This window comes from Haematobia irritans, chromosome 4 (genome assembly GCF_050003625.1).
Source record: "Haematobia irritans isolate KBUSLIRL chromosome 4, ASM5000362v1, whole genome shotgun sequence".
Taxonomy (NCBI): Eukaryota; Metazoa; Arthropoda; class Insecta; order Diptera; family Muscidae; genus Haematobia; species Haematobia irritans.
In genome coordinates, this window is record NC_134400.1 from 80,300,824 (window position 1) to 80,324,760 (window position 23,937).

The window sequence follows — 23,937 nt, forward strand, 5'->3', positions numbered from 1 at the left end:
TCATGTATCAATTTCGTTGCGATCTCTAAAAAGTGACGAAAATGGTTTCAAAATTTTTAAAATGTGTGAATACAAATTTGGGTACTGGTTCTGATAGTTTAGCAAGAAATCTAGCCGTTGCAAATAAAGTGAACGACTAATAATGGAAAGCCTATAACAAATTATAGAATTGCATGTAACTTCTTTTCTTTTCTCATTCATACAATCAATTCCGGGATATTGTTCTGCAGTGTTTTTGATGACCTACTTGGATTTTAATTATGCTAATGGTTCTATATATATACGATTTCGTCAACCATTTTCGTGCCACTGATTACTTTAGAATAAGCATTAGTGTATAAGTTTGTACTTTAAAAAAAAATTAAGAATTTTTATATGATTTGTGCCTATATATTGTACTGCGTAATCGATTAGGCCAAATACAGCTCACAGATTATAGAATGAATAAATGAAATGAAAAGTAATCGCGAAAATAAAGTGATTTTCAACTCGAAAATAGTACCCACCTTTAGTCGCTAAAGGTAAGGACTATGTGCGATTTTAGAGTTGACATTTTCGCGATTACTTTATTAAAACACTTCAATATAAAGCAGATAAATTAACTCAATTGGTGCGCAGTTTCTTGTTCCTCTAGATTTCGGCTTTACTTTACGGGAATATGTTTGTTTTCATTTCTAATTTGGTTATTTCAGGAAAAGTAACCGTGGTTTTCAACTCGAAAAACGAACATAGTACTCACCTTAAAATCGAAAATAAATCTGTTAAAGCAGACTAGAATTATAACTTTAATTTGCCAAATTTTACTATAACTTGAAAATAATGATCCAAAGCAACAATTGAAAAAGTTTATTTTGTTTAAAATTAATTCTTAATGGAAAGTAATAGAATTTAATATCGGCCTTAAGAGTATTAGTTAGATTTTGGTCACCTGGTTGATTTGGCACGGTTTTCAAAAAATTAAAATTCGGCTATACAATTTTGAAGATTTTAAAATGTCTATCTCGACTTGCTTTACAAAACCTCGACTTTCGACTTTTATATCCCTTGTTTATATTTTGAAGAAGTTATCACGGAAATTAACCATTTTGCAATGCGAAAACAGAACGTCAGCCTTTTCTGGCGATAAACCGTGAAACAAGATTGGTTATCGTCTACAAACTGGACTTTATCCTTAATTTCGAATTATGAATACACATTTAATTCTTGCCAGATGTTGAAAAGTTGAATTTAATGCTTCCAAAGAATATCTGCTATACGATAATGGAATTTTTGGTAATTGATAGACGAGCTAAATTATTTTCGTAAAGACTGATTTATATTTAGTTCAAGTCATGAAAATTGATTATGGAGAAGAGTTATTTCTATGTATTTTGTTTTTTGTTGTTGTTGTCAATTTATCTTCTTTTTTGTTTTACTATAAATAATATTTTATTAAATGGTTGTTATTATTAGTAATATTATCATTATTATTATTATTAAATCTATGCGTATTTACCATTAGATGTATAACTTAAAATTAAAAGAAAATTAAATTAAATTTTGTTAATTAATTACAAAAATTTGAATTATTTTTATTTTTGTTGTTTTTGTTTTGCATATATGACGATCTAGTTTTTATATAACCACGCGGTTTCGAGTAGTAAAGTCCGAACAAAACTTTTAGAACATATTACACTTACGACTATTATATAAATAATAAGATATTCTGTAAAATGAAAACGAAATGATAATAATAGAAAAATATTAAGAAACATAAAAAGAAAACACAAGGGGGGGTTCTATAAAGTAAGGACACGTTTATAAAAATTTATAACTTAAAAGCAAAGAAATAATAAAATTAGACGTAAAAGAAAAAAAAAAGAATGTGAAATGCACTTAACAATCAGGAGTGATGGTAAATTTTAGCTAAGGTAGATTGTTGACATACTGATACTAATGCTAATTCTAATGGTACTCCACCGATTGATTTCTTCATTGTCGGATTTAGATTTTCATTTTATATCATATGTACTAGTCAACAGATAAGAAAGGTTTAGAACCGTTAACAAATTTAGCTTGATGCAAATGCCTGGTGATGGTAGTATCGTGAGGGATTATTTTGCAGAGGTAAACAACAGTTATGTAGTGAATACCAATTAGGTGCCCTTCAGCTGTAAGGATTTGCGACCGACATCAAATGATCACAATTAAACTGGCTTGTGAATGCATGTTGCGCAAGAAATGACTACATGTGGTGAAATACATGAGTCAGAGAGGATGGGGAGCAGTTCGGCTAATATAATTTCTACCTAGAAGACAAAATACGAGCATAACTAGTATCTAACGTCGCCAATTTCCATCTCGTGATGTTGGTTTACTGCTCGCGATAATCATGATGATGATGCTGAGGAGTTTTTGGTTGAACTTCCTCCAGCGCGTTGCTTTTCAATGTATACGTTGAGAAGTCGTACTTTGCTCGGATTTAACATGGTCAACTTTGGCTTTACTTTTTCCTCGCCCATCACAATGTATAGTTTGACAATGCAAAAAACGGCAGCTTTTCGCACCATCGACTGGTAGTCATCAGCCAACCGGGCCAAATGGGGAAACACAATCTCTAATTGTGATTCGGTCAGTTCGGAACCATGGCGCTCTGCCAACTCTGTAAGCAATTTCAAGGCACACAGATTCACTGGATATGAACCCGTAGCAATAACTGGGTTCACTATGTTTATAGTCAAATTTAGTGGGAGAGCTGGTACGATCCGGGGGATTAGCATATCAAGTTCTCGCATGGTTTCTTTACTTTTGGGATAGCAGTTGATGATTTTGAGAAGAATCAATTCGACGAAGTTGATCCAGTTTGGTTTCATCTGGACACGGCGTAAAATTTTACTAAGAACCTGAAGAGCTTCTAGAACTACCTCATTAGAAGTGGCATCCAACATATTTAGGAGCATTTTCATGATAGCCCTAAAATGCTTATTCGGCAATTCACAGTTTCCGGATTTAATGCACACACCAAGATTGGCCAAAGATGTTTGAACTTGTGGTACTGGCGTATCGGGAGTGAGACCTAAAGCAATTTTAATGATTTCACTCTCTTGAGTTCCATTCTGTAAAATTAGTTCTCCATTATCTGTGAATTTGAAGTCCAATGAAGACGAGTTTGTTTGTACCATTGCGGAGCCCAGGGCACTTGATGTCATCTTGTTATGTTGCTCCAAAAGATTGCCGTCTAAGCGCATTGTAGTACTTTCAGGTGTGTTTGATTCGGTTGTAGTAGCAGACTGCGTTTTGGAATTCGAAGAGGCCCCAGAGTCTGCGGCCTCATTTAAGTGACCATTGTAACCCCCACCATTTGAATTGTTCGTCATTGCATTATATTTCGTTTCGAACCCACCGAAACAATTTCTTATTTCTTCAGTTGTTTTTTGGATGTTCTGCTGCACATCGACTTCTGAATACCCAAGCAGATCGTTATCTGTGACTGAAGACTGCCGAGATCTAGGACTAGTGAATTGGGGTTGAAGCGAGGAAAAGGGACCACTAACATTTGGACTTTGCAATGGCTTCGGACTTGAACTAGATAGAGGTGAAGAGGACGGGGAATTGGTTCCCGATGTACTGCTCCGCCGTAAATGTGTCTGTATACACGCTTTGGCAGAATCTTGGTATCCCTTGGGTAGTGTAGAGAGGACTCTTGTCATTTGTGGTGTGTTTAGATTGTACAATGCGATTAGGCAATGACGTGCTTGATTTCTCAATTCAAGACTCTTTTGATCGCCTGCCATTTGAACTATTTTAAGCAGAGCTTTGTCAACTATTGGCAGTACAGTTCCATCTTCAGAACCTGGAAAATCTGTATTCTTGCAATAGGTATTTGCCAAGCTAGTGAGAAATTTTAATATTGCAATTCTGGTCTTAGTACAAGGTGTCTGAGCCGAATCGGAGAGAATGCGGAAGACATCTTTCATTTGAAGATCAGTTGGGAAGTACTCATGAACAACTTGCAATGTTTTCCAAATTTTACCATGCATGGAATTTAATAGTTCCGTGCCCAATTTATTGAATAGTCGGGTTAATAGTATAAATAGCCAATCATGAAGATCGTTGGCATAGGCCAGTATCAGTTCCGTTACCGTTTCTAAGAAAAGCGAGTATACTTTGGTGTGCGTGTCCATAAACATTTTACGGAACGTATCAAGAATCAATTGCAGTTGTTGTGGCGTTAGTTCTTTGCCATCCGCTAGGTAGTGTGTCAAACTAATAAGACCATCTTTACGCTCAGACCAATGCGTTGAAGCACAGTACTGGATAATTGTATCTATGTCTTCAAATGGTGGTCGCAAGTAACTCCAATCTAGACGATTTCTCGAACCAGATAGTGAATAGTTGGAATTGTTTCCCCTTGTATAGGAAGAATCAAACGACCTCTCTGAGCACACTGACGATGCCTCGGAATCATCGGACTCATCGCGATTCATAAGTTTTCTGCTTAAACGAGCTCCGGCAGAATATCCTCCTCCTCGTTCTCTACCGTAATCACCCATAGAAGCGTAGTCCCCACCACTGCCATCCGGAGATAAGGCATCTGCCAGAGCATTTTCAGCATCTCTGCTTTGTTGAAGAAGTCGAGCTGCTACTAGCTGCCTAGTTGGTTGATTTCGTTCGGGGGTTCGACGAGAGTTGCCAGTCGTGTACATACTTCGTTTCATGAGAGGCCCACCACTATTTCCAATTCTAGTTGGACTAGTTTCACGGGAACTTGCCAATGATCTAGGAATGCCTGAAGCTTTTTTAGGTATCGTACCAGTTGGTCGGTAATACGAACTAATTCCATGTTGCTCTCTTAATTTTGAACTCGGAGAGGTCGATCTTGACCCGGGTTGTGACTGAGAGACACCAGCTCGACCTCGAACTCGAGGTGAGACACTGTTATTGGTGCTAGATTGCTGTGTACTTTGCGGTTGCGTGGTAGCTCCCAGCCTAGGACGAGGTAATGATCCAGTCACACCACCACTAGGAGTAGCATTTGTAGTTCCAGCATTGGCAGCTTTCTTCCTGGCAAGAAATGCATATTGCGCTCTTGCCTTTGCCCTATTTGCTGCGGCGGTATCGACGGCCGATACGCTTCGCATTCCTGGAGCTGGTTTCTGTATGGAACCAGGAGAACGTTGGATACGCGCTGTAGCTACAGTAGCACGACGATCTTCCGTTGCCCCTCCTCCGCCACCACCATCTCTTTCTCTCTCCAATGCCTTCTGAGCCGCTATGTCTAAAGTTCCGTAGATTTGATCAGCCATATCCGGAAAGTGTCGTCGAAATACCCAGTATGCTCTCCTCGAATGTCGTCGAGCTTCACTGTCTGCATCGGAAATTGATTTTTTCAGGGTATCACGCAAAAGAGGGGCACTCCTTTCAATTGCCTTTGTTGGCCACTCCTCACATAACAGACAAATAATTTCACACAAGGCTGCACGAATGTCTTTTGACTTGGATGTTTGCAACATGTCCGCTATGATCTTCAGTAACTTGGGAGCATGAGTATATTTTATGATATATTTTACCGCCAATGCAGAAGCTGATGCTATAACTTTGGCTGAATTTTGAATCAAAAGAATCAATTGCTCCATTATATACTCGCAAAATTTATCCAATTTTTGGTGTAATGTCTTGGACATGAATGCGATTGTAATGCATGCCTCTCTGATTACTTGAGACCTCAATTCTTCCTTTAGGATATCCAAAAAAGAGATCGACAACTCCTTGAGTTGAACTGTTACAAATTGGGGCTGAGCTTGAATGTTAAGTAGCAGAAGGGAGCGTAATTTCTTCAATGCATCCACACGTTTATCCCAGTCCGCGTTTTTATCACCTGTAATGGTCAATATGTTTCTATAAATATCGTCCATATCTTTGGGGTGAAATATGTTTAAATGTGGCACAGCTTCGAACGAGGCCTCGAATATTTCCATTGTAACTGCACCTGCATCGGCAGCACTCTCAGCTGCAATGTTATTTTTGCTGCGCATTGTTGCGGAAACTGTACGTTTAACGATTTTTGTGGGTCTATCTCGTGCTGCAATGTTGTCTGCTTCGTCGTGTCCATTATTATTCATGTGAGCTTGTTGTGATGTGAGAAGGGCAGATTTAAGAAGCAAACCCTCACTTTTAATTTGATCGAATTTTTGCTCTAGTATGGCCAACTTTGAAGCGGGCAAGTCATCTCGCCGGCGTAAATCAGGTCTTAATCTATCACCAACGTGTTTATAGATCTCCACCAATGTTTGTATGGCAGAATCCCGCACCGATACTGTAGGGTCCCCAAGAAGAATACAAATCGATTGAATGTAATTGCGTACACTTAATTGTGATGTTCCATATACACTGAGTGTATTCACTATGGTCTGTAGGAACTCCTCTCGAACCTTAGCGTTTTTGTGCTTAAAACAACTTACTGCCAACTTATCCAACAACACCTGTGGAGACAATACCTTGTGCTCCATCAAAGTTTGCAACAAAAGTTGCGCTTTTTCCCTTACGGTGTCCTTGCTATCACCGAGGCGATCAATAACATGCGGCAAAACTGTCGATGTGTATGCATTGAAATCGGGTCCCAGCCTTTTTATGAGCTCTGTGAATGCCTCCAGAGATTTTTGTGCAATTTTGAAGTGGCTTCCCGTAAGCCAAGGCATAAGACCATCAACCAAAAGTCCCATGTCCGTACAAACGATTGAATTTGTGTCATCACTTAGGAATGTAACAAGGTCTTCAGCTAATTGTCCTTTTACTCGCATGTCCGCTTTGGGCATCAGCTGTATGAAGCCATCCAAATCGCTTGGCTTTCGATACGCCATGTTTGGTTAGAGGGCAAATACTTCTTACTTCCAACTTGGTACAAGTCTGAAAAATTAAAAAAAAAAAATTGAGTTTTAGCAAACGGAAATATAACTTGACGGCATTCAAGAAGTATGGTATAATTTAATCTTTTTTGGGATCTTCATTTGCATTTGGACTTGAGTTCGGCCGGTCCACCACCAGGAACAACAAATATAATTGTTTCCTTACACAGAAAAAAATCCGTAGTTAAACTATCGTTGAATTTAACTTATTTTTATTGGAAAAATAAATTTGTTTGTAATTAATTTATTTATTTATATATTTACAATCATAATGAATTATGAAAATAAACAGAAAATATAGGTGCTAACAACATAGGGTTTCGACCTGATTCATTTTTAAGTTAAGAAAATTTAGGTTATATAGAATTTACGTTATTTTAGAAGAGAGAAGCTTAAATGAGATGATAGATGTTACAATGTTTTAGAAGGGTAAGTACGTTTTCAATATTTTCAGAAGTGATTATACATAGGAGTTGAGGAACGGTAGAAAATTATATGGTTGATATCAATTGGTTCGCTTTGTCCCAATCTACACAAATCTAACTTTTGCCAAAATGTAATATTTTATAATGGGCTTAAAATTTTTAATCAATTACCATTACAACTAAAAATTGGAGAAATTTTAAAGAATTCAAGCGCAATATAATTGTATATGTTAAACAAAACTATTAATGTATAAAATCCGAGCTAAATTATAATTTGTAATATCAAATAGCTTTAACAGCCAATTTCTCATATCCGAAACGAACGCTTTCGTTCGACTGAAATGCCAAAGACAGCTGATTTTCCTTTATAAATTCAGCTGTTTTTGGGCATCCTAGTCGAACGAAAGCATTCGTTTCGGATATGAGAAATTGGCTGTAAAATGCTAAACAAATAAATACATAAAATAAAAAATAAATAAAAAAAATAATATGATGTATTTCTGATGGAGAATTCTGGAAACGCCCTCGGGGAAAACAGGTGTGGGTTTATATGGATTTGTATATTTCCCAGCAAAAACTAGGTAATCACATCTCATTACAATTTACATAACCAGGAGTAAAGCTTTAATTACACAGTGCATTACATTGCGGTCAGTTATAATGACTAACTTGTAATGACAATAATAAATACTTCTCGGTAATTTTCGAATTGATATTCTCAAAATTTAAGGCATTTGGCTGTTAATGAATTAATTAAATAGAATAAATGATGGTACCATTAGGTATAATTATTCACATAATTGAGCATTTACTCAAAAAGAATATTTTATGTAACAATAATTCTGAAGATTTTTCCGTTAAGGAATATTCTTCACGAATATTTCATAATAATTGTGTTTTAAATTAATTACCATATTATGTTTTAAATAAATGCTATTTTACCTCATTCACATTACACTTTCAAAATCGACTTCACTAGATTTCAACCGTCATGTGGCTTATAAAAAGGAATATATAAAATCCACTTTTAGTAGATTTTGAACATAATGTGAATGGGCTACTAGGTAACGTAATTCACAAACCGAACTCCCTTAACAATAACATTTATTTCTATTTTAAGTGTGGAATTAATTTGCGTGTAATCTTATTTAGATTATTTGTTACATTTTTGTTTATTTCTACTATATTTGTTTCTATTCAAGTAATGTTCATATTACAGCATTACTCGCTATATTTTGATACATTGTAATCGGCGAGATTTGGTTGCCTGATACAATAAGTGGCTATTTTGCAAACTTTGGTATATCTACGAATAAGTGATTACATATTAGGTGATTATTTGTTGTTTTAAAAGCACTACTTATTTCATGGCCAAAGGTATGCCTGGGGAGAAGTACTTTCCTCCTAGGACATGTATGTAAATATAATCCGGAGCGATGCCAATTAATAAGTAGTTATTAATTTTTAAACAGATTTACCTACAAGATAATTATAATTAATTATCCCATACAACCATTTCCGATTGCTTCAGATAATCTCTTGCTGTTTTTTTTTAATGTCTTTGATATTAAAGATGTTGTATCGAACGACTGGTGTATAGGATGCAAATTTTTCAGCTTCAGCAGCAATGGAGTTTCCATGAGTTCCTATAAAGTTCCATTTTTTGTTTCTGTAGAAAGACGATATTTCGTGCAAGATGGACAAAAATTGTTGGTTTAGAGTATGTTGTTTAGAGAACTCCATTAGGTAATCGACGACACTGCATTAAGCGAGCTTCAACTAGTAAATTTTTTATTGGGGTAGATCTCATTGCACCCAGGGCTACTCTTATTGAAGAATAATATGTCGAATATAATTTTTGTAGTTGTGTCTTCGAAGCACTTGGTTTTGGTAAAAGAAATTCTGCTACCTGTTGTATCACATCAATTATTTATGGATTGGAAAAGGACTTCGATCTCATCTTGAATATTATAATTAGGTCGGTGTTTAGCCATGATATATAAATCGTCGGCGTAGATGACATGCTTCAAGAACTGATGTTCTACTATAATTCGATTGAGTTTGTCAGTTGCAATTTGAAACAATACTTCCGATAGCGGCGATCCTCAATGTGTGTGAAGATAAATTCGAATTTGAAATTTGCAGCAAAAACTTAGCCGAGACACAAACCAACACTAAAAATATTTTTCAAATTCGAATTTAGGATTTCAAATTCGAATTTGGATTTTTTAGTATTTGGCTTATTATTTAAAAACTAAGCCGCTTGCGATATAGAGAGTAGGCTCATTGGAAAGGGCTTGAGCTCAGCTTTCATAATCACAAAAGTCTTCATTAGAAAAGTATTTGTGAAAAGCGAAAATTTGAAAACAAAATTTTCATCAAATTTTTACAACGGGCCCACTGTGCCAAAACTAAGCCGCGTGCGATATAGAGACTAGGCTCATTGGAAAGGGCTTGAGCTCAGCTTTCATAATCACAAAAGTCTTCATTAGAAAAGTATTTGTGAAAAGCGAAAATTTGAAAACAAAATTTTCATCAAATTTTTACAACGGTGCCAAAACTAAGCCGCGTGCGATATAGAGACTAGGCTCATTGGAAAGGGCTTGAGCTCAGCTTTCATAATCACAAAAGTCTTCATTAGAAAAGTATTTGTGAAAAGCGAAAATTTGAAAACAAAATTTTCATCAAATTTTTACACTGTGCCAAAACTAAGCCGCGTGCGATATAGAGACTAGGCTCATTGGAAAATGCTTGAGCTCAGCTTTCATAATCACAAAAGTCTTCATTAGAAAAGTATTTGTGAAAAGCGAAAATTTGAAAACAAAATTTTCATCAAATTTTTACAACGGGCCCACTGTGCCAAAACTAAGCCGCGTGCGATATAGAGACTAGGCTCATTGGAAAGGGCTTGAGCTCAGCTTTCATAATCACAAAAGTCTTCATTAGAAAAGTATTTGTGAAAAGCGAAAATTTGAAAACAAAATTTTCATCAAATTTTTACAACGGGCCCACTGTGCCAAAACTAAGCCGCGTGCGATATAGAGACTAGGCTCATTGGAAAATGCTTGAGCTCAGCTTTCATAATCACAAAAGTCTTCATTAGAAAAGTATTTGTGAAAAGCGAAAATTTGAAAACAAAATTTTCATCAAATTTTTACAACGGGCCCACTGTGCCAAAACTAAGCCGCGTGCGATATAGAGACTAGGCTCATTGGAAAGGGCTTGAGCTCAGCTTTCATAATCACAAAAGTCTTCATTAGAAAAGTATTTGTGAAAAGCGAAAATTTGAAAACAAAATTTTCTTCAAATTTTTACAACGGGCCCACTGTGCCAAAACTAAGCCGCGTGCGATATAGAGACTAGGCTCATTGGAAAGGGCTTGAGCTCAGCTTTCATAATCACAAAAGTCTTCATTAGAAAAGTATTTGTGAAAAGCGAAAATTTGAAAACAAAATTTTCATCAAATTTTTACAACGGGCCCACTGTGCCAAAACTAAGCCGCGTGCGATATAGAGACTAGGCTCATTGGAAAGGGCTTGAGCTCAGCTTTCATAATCACAAAAGTCTTCATTAGAAAAGTATTTGTGAAAAGCGAAAATTTGAAAACAAAATTTTCATCAAATTTTTACAATGGGCCCACTGTGCCAAAACTAAGCCGCGTGCGATATAGAGACTAGGCTCATTGGAAAGGGCTTGAGCTCAGCTTTCATAATCACAAAAGTCTTCATTAGAAAAGTATTTGTGAAAAGCGAAAATTTGAAAACAAAATTTTCATCAAATTTTTACAACGGGCCCACTGTGCCAAAACTAAGCCGCGTGCGATATAGAGACTAGGCTCATTGGAAAGGGCTTGAGCTCAGCTTTCATAATCACAAAAGTCTTCATTAGAAAAGTATTTGTGAAAAGCGAAAATTTGAAAACAAAATTTTCATCAAATTTTTACAACGGGCCCACTGTGCCAAAACTAAGCCGCGTGCGATATAGAGACTAGGCTCATTGGAAAGGGCTTGAGCTCAGCTTTCATAATCACAAAAGTCTTCATTAGAAAAGTATTTGTGAAAAGCGAAAATTTTAGGGCACACGTATTTGTGGTCCTACAATACCTCTAGATTTCCAATTTCAGGTAAATTGAATAAAAACTGCGGTTTCTATAAGCCCAAGAAGTAAAATCTGGAGATCGGTCTATATGGGGGCTATACCAAAACATGGACCGATACTCACCATTTATGGCACACCTCTTTATGGTCATAAAATACCTCTAGATTTCAAATTTCACGCAAATTAGATAAAAACTACGATTTCTATAAGTCCAAGACCCCAAATCGGGAGGTCGGTTTATATGGGGACTATATCAAAACCTGGACCGATATAGTCCATCTTCGAACTTGACCTGCCTGCAGACAAAAGACGAGTTTGTGCAAAATTTCAGCACGATTGCTTCATTATTGAAGACTGTAGCGTGATTACAACAGACAGACAGACAGACAGACAGACGGACATCGTTATATCGTCTTAGAATTTCTCCCTGATCAAGAATATATATACTTTATATAGTCGGAAATCGATATTTCGATGTGTTACAAACGGAATGACAAACTTATTATACCCCCGTCACCATTCTATGGTGGTGGGTATAAAAATTGTGTTTTGCTATCGTAATCAATTACACTTTTAATTGAATCAATTGGATTTAATTGAATTAATTAAATTTGGGAATCCGAAGCGCGAATCAACAAAATCTTCATCACGTATATATATTTTAAATTAAAGTTTTAATTAATAATTTAATTTAAAATCTATTTCATCACAATTTAATTGATTCCATTATTTATTTAGTTAAAATAAAAATCAATTGCAAAATTGAATTGGAACAACTAATTTTTAGTTGTTATAGATGATTGATATTATCATTTTCGTGATAAAAAAAACTTTAATTAAGAATTGATTGGATCAATTAATTTTGCGATATATCAATATTTTGTTTTTTTTTCGCATACAAACGCATTGAACCTAAAAGTTTATTGATAAATATCAGCTGTTCCCAAAGTATGAGTCCTACGCAGAAGAAATATCTTCAACACATTTCTTTTGAAAAAGGTGATAGAAGTTGAAAATTTTTCAATAAATTAATTGGTAAAGGGTGATTTGTTAAGAGCTTGATAACTTTTTTTTTTTAAAAAACGCATAAAATTTGCAAAATCTCATCGGTTCTTTATTTGAAACGTTAGATTGGTCCATGACATTTACTTTTTGAAGATAATTTCATTTAAATGTTGACCGCGGCTGCGTCTTAGGTGGTCCATTCGGAAAGTCCAATTTTGGGCAACTTTTTCGAGCATTTCGGCCGGAATAGCCCGAATTTCTTCGGAAATGTTGTCTTCCAAAGCTGGAATAGTTGCTGGCTTATTTCTGTAGACTTTAGACTTGACGTAGCCCCACAAAAAATAGTCTAAAGGCGTCAAATCGCATGATCTTGGTGGCCAACTTACCGGTCCATTTCTTGAGATGAATTGTTCTCCGAAGTTTTCCCTCAAAATGGCCATAGAATCGCGAGCTGTGTGGCATGTAGCGCCATCTTGTTGAAACCACATGTCAACCAAGTTCAGTTCTTCCATTTTTGGCAACAAAAAGTTTGTTAGCATCGAACGATAGCGATCGCCATTCACCGTAACGTTGCGTCCAACAGCATCTTTGAAAAAATACGGTCCAATGATTCCACCAGCGTACAAACCACACCAAACAGTGCATTTTTCGGGATGCATGGGCAGTTCTTGAACGGCTTCTGGTTGCTCTTCACTCCAAATGCGGCAATTTTGCTTATTTACGTAGCCATTCAACCAGAAATGAGCCTCATCGCTGAACAAAATTTGTCGATAAAAAAGCGGATTTTCTGCCACTGATTTTGGTAATAAAATTCAATGATTTGCAAGCGTTGCTCGTTAGTAAGTCTATTCATGATGAAATGTCAAAGCATACTGAGCATCTTTCTCTTTGACACCATGTCTGAAATCCCACGTGATCTGTCAAATACTAATGCATGAAAATCCTAACCTCAAAAGAATCACCCTTTACAAATAACTTTTTAATCAAGATGGAAACATTAAATTAATTAATAATCTTAAAATTTTTAAGTAAAAAACTAGTTGATACAATTAACTTTTTAATGAACAAATGAACTTTTTAATGAAGTAATTAAATGTATCAATTAATATCGTGATTGAATCAGAAAAAAATTTTTGTGTGTATACAAAAAAGAACATTGACAATATAGAGATTTTTTAACATTTAAATAAAACTTTAAAATTTAATTATATCTATATGGTGAAGACTATTGTGGGTCTGAAAGCTGAGCTCAAGCCCTTTCCAATGAGCCTAGTCTTTATACCGCACGCGGCTTAGTTTTGGCACAGTGGGCTCGGTTGTAAAAATTTCTTGAAAAAGCATTTTCAAATTTCCGCTTTTCACAAATACTTTTCTAATGAAGACTTTTGTGATTATGAAAGCTGAGCTCAAGCATTTTCCAATGAGCCTAGTCTCTATATCGCACGCGGCTTAGTTTTGGCACAGTGGGCCCGTTGTAAAAATTTGATGAAAATTTTGTTTTCAAATTTTCGCTTTTCACAAATACTTTTCTAATGAAGACTTTTGTGATTATGAAAGCTGAGCTCAAGCCCTTTCCTATGAGCCTAGTCTCTATATCGCACGCGACTTAGTTTTGGCACAGTGGGCCCGTTGTAAAAATTTGATGAAAATTTTGTTTTCAAATTTTCGCTTTTCACAAATACTTTTCTAATGAAGACTTTTGTGATTATGAAAGCTGAGCTCAAGCCCTTTCCAATGAGCCTAGTCTCTATATCGCACGCGGCTTAGTTTTGGCACAGTGGGCCCGTTGTAAAAATTTGATGAAAATTTTGTTTTCAAATTTTCGCTTTTCACAAATACTTTTCTAATGAAGACTTTTGTGATTATGAAAGCTGAGCTCAAGCCCTTTCCAATGAGCCTAGTCTCTATATCGCACGCGGCTTAGTTTTGGCACAGTGGGCCCATTGTAAAAATTTGATGAAAATTTTGTTTTCAAATTTTCGCTTTTCACAAATACTTTTCTAATGAAGACTTTTGTGATTATGAAAGCTGAGCTCAAGCCCTTTCCAATGAGCCTAGTCTCTATATCGCACGCGGCTTAGTTTTGGCACAGTGGGCCCGTTGTAAAAATTTGATGAAAATTTTGTTTTCAAATTTTCGCTTTTCACAAATACTTTTCTAATGAAGACTTTTGTGATTATGAAAGCTGAGCTCAAGCCCTTTCCAATGAGCCTAGTCTCTATATCGCACGCGGCTTAGTTTTGGCACAGTGGGCCCGTTGTAAAAATTTGATGAAAATTTTGTTTTCAAATTTTCGCTTTTCACAAATACTTTTCTAATGAAGACTTTTGTGATTATGAAAGCTGAGCTCAAGCCCTTTCCAATGAGCCTAGTCTCTATATCGCACGCGGCTTAGTTTTGGCACAGTGGGCCCGTTGTAAAAATTTGATGAAAATTTTGTTTTCAAATTTTCGCTTTTCACAAATACTTTTCTAATGAAGACTTTTGTGATTATGAAAGCTGAGCTCAAGCCCTTTCCAATGAGCCTAGTCTCTATATCGCACGCGGCTTAGTTTTGGCACAGTGGGCCCGTTGTAAAAATTTGATGAACATTTTGTTTTCAAATTTTCGCTTTTCACAAATACTTTTCTAATGAAGACTTTTGTGATTATGAAAGCTGAGCTCAAGCATTTTCCAATGAGCCTAGTCTCTATATCGCACGCGGCTTAGTTTTGGCACAGGGGGCCCGTTGTAAAAATTTGATGAAAATTTTGTTTTCAAATTTTCGCTTTTCACAAATACTTTTCTAATGAAGACTTTTGTGATTATGAAAGCTGAGCTCAAGCCCTTTCCAATGAGCCTACTCTCTATATCGCACGCGGCTTAGTTTTTAAATAATAAGCCAAATACTAAAAATCCAAATTCGAATTTGAAATCCTAAATTCGAATTTGAAAAATATTTTTAGTGTTGGTTTGTGTCTCGGCTAAGTTTTTGCTGCAAATTTCAAATTCGAATTTATCTTCACACACATCGATCCTCAGGAATTCCATTGTTGAGAGGTTTAATGGAAGAATAGATGTTGTTAACTCTTACTCTTATTTTCCTGTTTGATAGGAAAGCATGCACATATTTTATAATATTCTCACCGAGTTTCCATTCAAGAAGCTGAGAAATGATAGAATGTATTCCTATTCTGTCTCAAAAATTTTATGAACTAACCGTGGGTATAAAGTTCAATGACCGTACATATAAGTTCATTATGAACTAAAGCAAAATTTGCATACGTAGTTAAAAAGTACAACAGGGCATTCAATTCAGTAGTTAAAAAGTACAACAGGGCATTCAATTTTTAAGGTTTTAACAACGCTTTGGGGACATCTCAAAATGTGGACTATAATTTAGTTCAATTTTTGCACAAGGTAGTTCATTCTTCCAATAAAACAGTTTACTTTTTTCGGTGTAGAAAACTCTTCGTCAGGTTACTTGAAAATACATATATAGAATCTCAGATGAATTTGATAACAGATACCCTGCCATGCAAACATATATACCAACATAGAAATCGGGAGACATTGACCGATCCATAATCGCTACTCTTATTTACGGACCGAAAATACAAAAAAAATAAACTACATTGTGGAAAAAATAAACTATCTCGTACGAAAATTGATCTAAATTGTTTTCCAAATTTTGAGATTCATTAAATTAACCAAAATTTTCCGACATTTTTGAGATTTTTAACTACCATTTACGAAATGCATATTTCTGGAAAAGCAAAAATGAACTAAAAAAAAAGAAAAAATCTTAATCAGATACGAAAAACTTCTTCTGTTTTAGTTAGAATTGAACTAATTTGTATGTCATTGAAATTTTACTGCCATTTAGTCCATAAAATTTTTGAGACATACTTGGAATAAAGAAAAAAATCGTTGGGCCGGGGAAAATTTTAAAAATAAACTAAAACAAAATAAAATTTTTGCAATAAATGTTAGCTTCAGTTTTACAACAGGCTTTTTTTCTGTGTACCTCTAAATATTGAATTTCCGGCAAGTCGGATAAAAATTGCGGTGTCTAGAAGCCCAAGAAGGGAGATCGGGCTATATGGGGGATATACCACACCGTGGACCGATACACACCATATTCGGCACACTTATTTGTGAACCCAAGATACCTCTCAATTTTGAATTTCAGGCAGATTGGACAAAAGTTCGGATGTCTAGACGCTCAAGAAGTCAAATCGGGAGAAAGGGCTATATGGAGGCTAAACTAAAGTTTGAACCGGTACACAATATATTCCTCACTCCTTTTTAAGGACCCAAAATAACTCTAGATTTTTAATTTCAGGTAAATCGGAAAAAAATTGCGGAATCTACAAGTACTATACCAATACATGGACCGATACACACCATTTTCGATACACCTATATTCGGTCCTATAATACCTCTAGATTTCCAATTTCAGACAAATCGGATAAAAACTACGGTTTTTAGAAGCCCAAGGCCCCAAATATGGGAGCTATATCAAAGCCTGGACCGATATAGCCCATTTTCGAACTTGGCCTGCGTGCAGATAAAAGACGAATCTGTGCCGGACGGACATGCTTATTTCGTCTTACAATTTCTCCCTGATCAAGAATATATACACTTTATATAGTCGGAAATCGATATTTCGAAGTGTTACAGACTGAATGACAAACTTATTATACCCCCTCACCATTCTATGGTGGTGGATATAAAAAAACATAACATAACACTTTATTGAATAGAAAAGAAATACATTTCATCTTATGAACTACAAAATTGCACAGATTTGGCTCAGCCTTATATCTAGAATATATATTTTGTAAGAGAAAAAATTGGTGCAAAAATGGCTTTTATGTGCAGGAAAACTATTAACAAAAGCTTTCTATAAAAATATTTGTAAGTAATCAATTAAAGGGTATAAAAAAATATTTAGAATACATCAATGTGGTATTTGAGTTTCAAAATATAATTTGGTAGCATTTTGGTTATGAGGTCACTATCCATTGAGAATTGATACAGTTTTAGCAAAACCAAGAAAGTCTTCAGTAGGTTAGGTATAGTGGTAGCCCGATATTTCAGGCTCACTTAGACTATTCAGTCCATTGTGATGCCACAGTGGTGAACTTCAAAGTTTGCAGTATATATACAGTGAAACCTCTCAGATATGGACATCCACGGTCGTCTATATTTTGTACAAATTTGGGGGCTTTGAATTGCATTTATAAAATGGAAATAAATAATTTTATGCACAACAAAGAACAAGAACCCTAGGAAACACACGCAAGAACTTCAACATCAGAACTATTGAAAGTATCCTTAATAAGTGCGATGAATAGTTGTGCTAAACCCGTATCTAAAATCATGTTGCAATGTTCTAAGAAGAGGATGACCATCAACATATTCTAATTACATCTGTGGATTAACGAATTCTTCAATATGAGCGGCGAGCTTTGCTTCGTTATCGTGTTGGGTTATGCAAGCAAGTTTAATTTATCGACTCATTGCTTCAAATGTTTTTCCAATAGACTCTTGTGTTGATAATTATACATACAGCATTGAATATAATCTAAATTTACGAATTTGGACATTGAAACAAGACCTTAAGTCATCATGTTCTGAAGTTGAGTAATTTGCGAGGGTAGAATTGTGCTCATAGTTATGAATTTTTACTATCCAGGCCCATTTGCCCGCATAAATTGTCCCTATAAAAATTTTAAATATATATGACGAACACATAACAAAAATATCGTGGGTAGAATTTTCACTATCGACATTGATAAATGTAATTATCTCATAGGTAATCAAAGGAACAAGAATTACAACCGAAATTCACAAAAAACCGAGCCACTTTAAACCGGTACGTTATTAATCTACATATTCATATGCTCTATATGTCTTTACAAACGTATCCCTTATTTGAGCCATAAAAATGGTTAACAGTTATGATAGTAATATTTGCAAAATAAATTATATTGCCTACACATAATCTCGGGGTTTCCATATATTTAATATGTACATCAAAATTCCCTTTAAATACTATGGCGACTTTTCGATTAGTCAAATTTAAAAAATACAACTATAACCAAATTTATGGTCCTCTATAAGCAAGGATAACTAATATATCAACAGAAGGTTCTTGTACCAATAGAAACAATGCAGTTCTGCATTCAAAACTACAACAAATTAATGTTTTTTTTACCAAAACCAACAAAATTATACTAAATTTCATATTTTTTCACGATGTCAAAGTAATGGTGAAACCAATAAATATACGACCGAAAGTTCGGCTAGGCCGAAATGATTGTGTACAATGTTCTAATAAAGATTGTCATCAAAATTTCAAACTTTTTAATATTGTCATTTTTAGTGTAAGTTTGTCCACATCATTTTTGTAATTGATCGGTTTATATATTTATAAGGTAAGGATAGGCTAATAAATAATGCCATAATATCATTACATGTACTACGGTGCACTATGTGTACTTCGTATAAACAATCAGTCTAAATGCGCATCACAGATGATATATGTATTTATATTAATTATGGACCTATATTGACATTTTTACGTTATTTTAAGAAAATATATAATAATGTCACGTACGGGGAGCATTGAACGAAAGTCAACTGTCAGGAAACTCTAGAAATCAAATCTGGGGATCGGTTTATATAGGGGCTATACCTAAAAATGCCCGATGTGGTTCATTCACAATATTTTTCATTTCATTACGACCGATATTTTGATGCGGTTTGAGAACGATATTTTGATGCGTTACACATGGAATGGCAAAGTTAGTATACCCCATCCTATGGTGGACGGAATAAAAAGGTGTGACACTCGGTGATTCATTTCATTTATTAATTGTCGAAGAAAAGACTTCAGCTAATACTGTATTAATTAGAATAAAAAAATATACCACATGAGGAATAGGAATATTAAAATATATTTTCACGAGTAGACGTTGATTTACAAGAACGGATGTATACAAATGAAGAAATGTTTCAACTTGTATTCTTTTTTATTTTCTATAAAAATATAGCATTTTTTATGAAACTGAATTATCATTCAATGTAGCATATATTCCATGAGATAATTATTATCGTTCTACAAGAAAAATTTATTGTGTGTTTGGATTCGGATTAAATAAAATGTCTTTGTTTTTTATTAAAACTTAAGTTTAGTAATTCATGGTTAAATTATTTAAGGATACTGAAAAAAAACTTCTAGTAAAATAGATGTTATATGACGCACATATCAAATGGGTTTCTTCATATTTTTGTAAAACATAATTGCCCTTTTACTGCGCACTGTTCGTAAACATGTAATTGAAAGGACTACAAAAGTGTAGATATGTAGAAAAATACGGTGACCCACAACTCACCACTCGCAGAAAGACAAGAATCTTTAGTTCATACTCATACATATTCACATTCCTATGCTCTATACAGGAAGGCTGAGAAAAGGCGAAAACGCTAAAGAAAGTGCTGCGACAATGGGTGGGTGTGTGCGCAAGGTTAGGAGTGACAATGGCATCACAATGACAGAATCGTTAAAGTATGACAACAAAACGAAGAGACACAGAAAACACACAGAAAACAACCCATCACATACAAATGTGTGTAATTGAAACCCAAGTGGTGGTAACTTCGGCCAGTTGTTGCTACTATGCTCTCCAGCGCAGATTTGTTTGTATGGTCGTCAATGGTTTGGTGTATGTGAATCATCTTTTGACGAATATGAACATAAAAATAATAATAATAAAAAAACACACACACTCGCACGCACAGAATCAAAAAGAAGATTTAAAATATTAATATAAAAAGCCCACAAAATACCTCCCAGTGCCAAGATGACTACGACACTAAAAAGATTAATGAATTCTGATAGATTAGAAACGAAATGATAAAATTTATTTTCAGATTTTTTTTTTAATTTATTGACTAACAAATGCTATCTTCCTTAATATCGTCTATAATAAAGAGCGAGAGCAGTGGACTCGTTTGACTTTTCTGTACCTACATAGGGACTAATAAATGTCCGTGAAATTGCAATCGTCACATAGTTTTTAGTCTTTTAACAAATCAATTAACTTTCTCAAAACTCTTGAGCTTCGCAAATCGATGATGTCAGTGGGCAATGCAAGCAGTTGGTTGGTAGATTTTTTTCTCTTTTTCTATTGTGGAAAATATTAAACATGACGCTTTTGGTTATAACAACATAGAACGTGTTGACGATAACGTTGGCGTTGCCTTGGTCATGCGACCAATGCAAAAATAGACATTGTTAAATTAAGAAATGTTCATTTGTATATTTTTGGTTTGGCACATTCAGGCATACCTAGAGATGGAAAAACAATCAGAGCCTCTTGAAGTGGATTTAAATTATAAAATACGAGAAACAATGACTCTTGTGACGTTGTTTTTATATATCGCCAGCTTGTTTGCTCGTTTTCCTAAGACAAATTGACATTCTGCCCCGAAAGAGGCCAAGTCTGTCAAGCAAACAACCGTGGCGACAGAAGCAGCAGATTATAGCAGCTGCTGCGTGAATACTATTACCCTGCTCTTTGTGTCGTCATGAGGGAAAATGGCATTTGGCGATTTGGCCAAAATTAAAATAAAAACAAGCAATTAGAAAAAAAAAGAAATACAACAAATTGATTTCAACGCACACAATTTGGCACGCGGATAATATGTCTATCGGAGACCGGCAAGTCTACAAATACATTTATTCTGCATGATGGTTACTATATATACGAATGAAATTGCTTCCTGCTTCTTGAACTCACCTCAATAATGTGAAACTTATCAACGAACGAAGCCAAAAGCGTCTATGTTAGCTTTAAAAGAACTTAGTGGAATAGATGGTGGAAGTTGGCTGGTGACAATTTGCAGCCTTAGGTGCAGGGCCAGCGTCCAATGAGAATTGCAGCCTACGGCTGCTTTTAGATTTTCACTGTAAATTGATTTTCCTTACACAAACTCACACACACGTATAATGGGATTGTAGATTATTTCACTTTTTTTATCCCTGTAAATAATAAGAGGATAAAAATAAATTCGCACTTCTGGAAAAATCTTGGTTGGTTTCACATGTGTCGTTATTTTCATATATATCCAGTAACTAGGTATCTGTCCCTGTTATGGGATGTGGACTATCTTATGGATATTGCAAAAACAACCACACGCCACTTGGGCTTGATATACTCACTATTGTTTATAAAAACTGCACAGTTAATTCTTATCATATGAAACGAACGTTTGCTGCGATTTTTCCATCAATTCTAATGTATTTGTAATTCTTCTTCGTATAATCTCACAACTCTTCGTATTTCTTACAAATATTTTGCACTCTTTTTCGTATGGGGTTCGTTTCGCGTTTTTGTCGATTCTTTGATTGTTTCTTTTACTCGTTTTCCGTTTTATGGATGGTGACACCACCAACTTTTTCCGACGCTGCAGAATTTCAAGATTTTATTTCATATTTGGCTAAGAAATAGGGTGCTCATTTGCAAATGAAAACATAAACTATTGGAATTTTTCACCGCATTTCTTTTTCGCCATAATTTTGAAAGTGTTTTCATTGGAATTTACAAGTTAATTTCCCCTTTTCTGAGCGTTGTGTTGGAAAAAATTTAATGTTCGTATATGACTGAACTTTTTATTATGTCACTTAGTTTGTCAAAAATATCAATTAGTGTAGATGACGCATCCACGTACTACGTATAAATCATAACAGATACGTTTAGTAACGTAAGAGGCGTACTCTAATGTCTCGTTCGCACAATACATAATTTCGTCCAATAATGCAGGTTTCCAATCAGTAGTGGGACTGCCGAGCATTTTTTGCACGTCGATGCCGCCGCCGAACATGTCGACTCATCTCGACGCAAATTTAGCCGCCAATTAATCACAAATATATTTTGCCAAAATGTGGTTCAACTTCTCAATAGTGACGGCGCATTTGCATGAGTTTTGGATATCGTATACGACTGTTTTCCACGTAGTGGGGATTCTCAGAAGCGACGTCAAATTCAAAAAATGTTGGCAAGGGTTAAGTAAACAATGAAAATGTTTTGGTTTATTTTCTCGAATTCATTGACGTTATCAACAGAAAATTTCATTCATACAAAATAGTGTCTTTACCCTGCCAGCATTTCAAAGTTCCATTTCAACCTCATCGTTACCACAGACTCGTAAATGTCACTTCAACCATCATGAAAAGGTACATCAAAAAGTACATGCAAGTAATTTGCCATCCCTACTGTTAAAAAAGCCATTTTTTTTTGTGAAACGCCAAGCGCAACCAGCTTGTTATATTTTAATTAAATAAGAACGAAAATAAAGTTCTGAAAACATAGATTATACGCTTAAAATTGTGAAAGGTATATTGGTGAACAATTTGGTGATTTTCCAAATGGAATAAAGTGATTGTTTTTCAGATATTTTACAGACACGCTGCCTCCATGGAATAAAAACACTGGTTGATAGACGCAGCAACATGTAACTCGCTACTTGTAACTCAACATCATCATTAATGCCAAAAATTATGTTAAATGTAATGTGATAGTGGTATAAATGTTATATTTTTAAGAATTTGTAAATGTGTAATCAAATTAATAAATATCTAAACAAACGTGTTTTACTCGACCACAATGATTCTTTTACAACTATCTTAAAATGCACTTTTTCTGATTGTTTGGAGGGTCCCTTATTGGCGTCGTTCTAAATTGATCTATAAAGGCACCTAATAATTGCACTCATGCCAAACATTTTTGTAGTAACTTGGCGTGGTACAACTTCTCAATAGTGACGGCGCTTTTCCGACGAGTTTTTGATGTCGTATATGATTGTTTTCGACGTAGTGGGGATTCTCAAAAGAGTCCCCAAATTCAAAAATGTTGGCAGGGTAGTGATGTAGGTTACTTTTAAAGTTGTGTACTATGTTCGGTTTTCGAGTTGAAAATCACTTTACTTTTCCAGAAATAATCAAAATTATAAATGAAAACAAACATATTCCCGTAAAGCCATGCCGAAATCTATACACGGATGAAAAAGGCTGTTTTTCACATGTTTGGCTATAAACATTATATGTTTGGAACACAAATTTTTAAACACAATATTTTTGAGTGCAAGCATATAATGTTCATAAACTAGCATAACATGTTTGGGACATATATGTTAATATGTTAGAACATATTATGTTTGGGACATAAAATGTTTGTAAATATAAAATGTTTGGATGCAAACATATATTAATTTAGAAATAGCCTATAAACATATATGTGTTCAGTAGCTTGGAGCGCTATTTAACAGGGAGCGATATTGAATTAAGTTGGTGGTTGTTGCTTGTTATTACAAAATTAACATTTTATTTTTCCTTGGGCAATTGATCAGCTACTTCTTTGATCCTTACAAACTGTGTGGTCCGCTGTTCGAATCCCCGTCCGGCAAAAGGTAAAATTAAAATAAAAAAAATCATACAATTGAATAATTTCTTCTACAATGTTTGTATTACAGAAAAA

The 23,937-nt window shown here is 35.0% G+C and overlaps 1 protein-coding gene and 1 long non-coding RNA gene across 2 annotated transcripts; one reads left to right on the forward strand and one right to left on the reverse strand.

Annotated features, from left to right (window-relative positions):
- Nucleotides 1–1,532: 1,532 nt before the first annotated feature.
- On the reverse strand, nucleotides 1,533–22,069 carry chb (CLIP-associating protein). The gene is made up of 3 exons (XM_075308119.1): nucleotides 21,624–22,069; nucleotides 21,202–21,443; nucleotides 1,533–6,885 (listed from the first exon to the last, which is right to left on the reverse strand). The coding sequence occupies exon 3, from the start codon at nucleotides 6,837–6,839 to the stop codon at nucleotides 2,370–2,372; it is 4,470 nt and encodes a 1,489-aa protein (XP_075164234.1). The 5' UTR covers nucleotides 6,840–6,885; nucleotides 21,202–21,443; nucleotides 21,624–22,069; the 3' UTR covers nucleotides 1,533–2,369.
- A 321-nt stretch (nucleotides 22,070–22,390) lies between these two features.
- LOC142236829 (uncharacterized) lies at nucleotides 22,391–23,068 on the forward strand. Its single transcript, XR_012722218.1, has 2 exons — nucleotides 22,391–22,797; nucleotides 22,855–23,068. It is a non-coding gene; the product is annotated as an uncharacterized LOC142236829 (long non-coding RNA).
- Nucleotides 23,069–23,937: the final 869 nt, after the last annotated feature.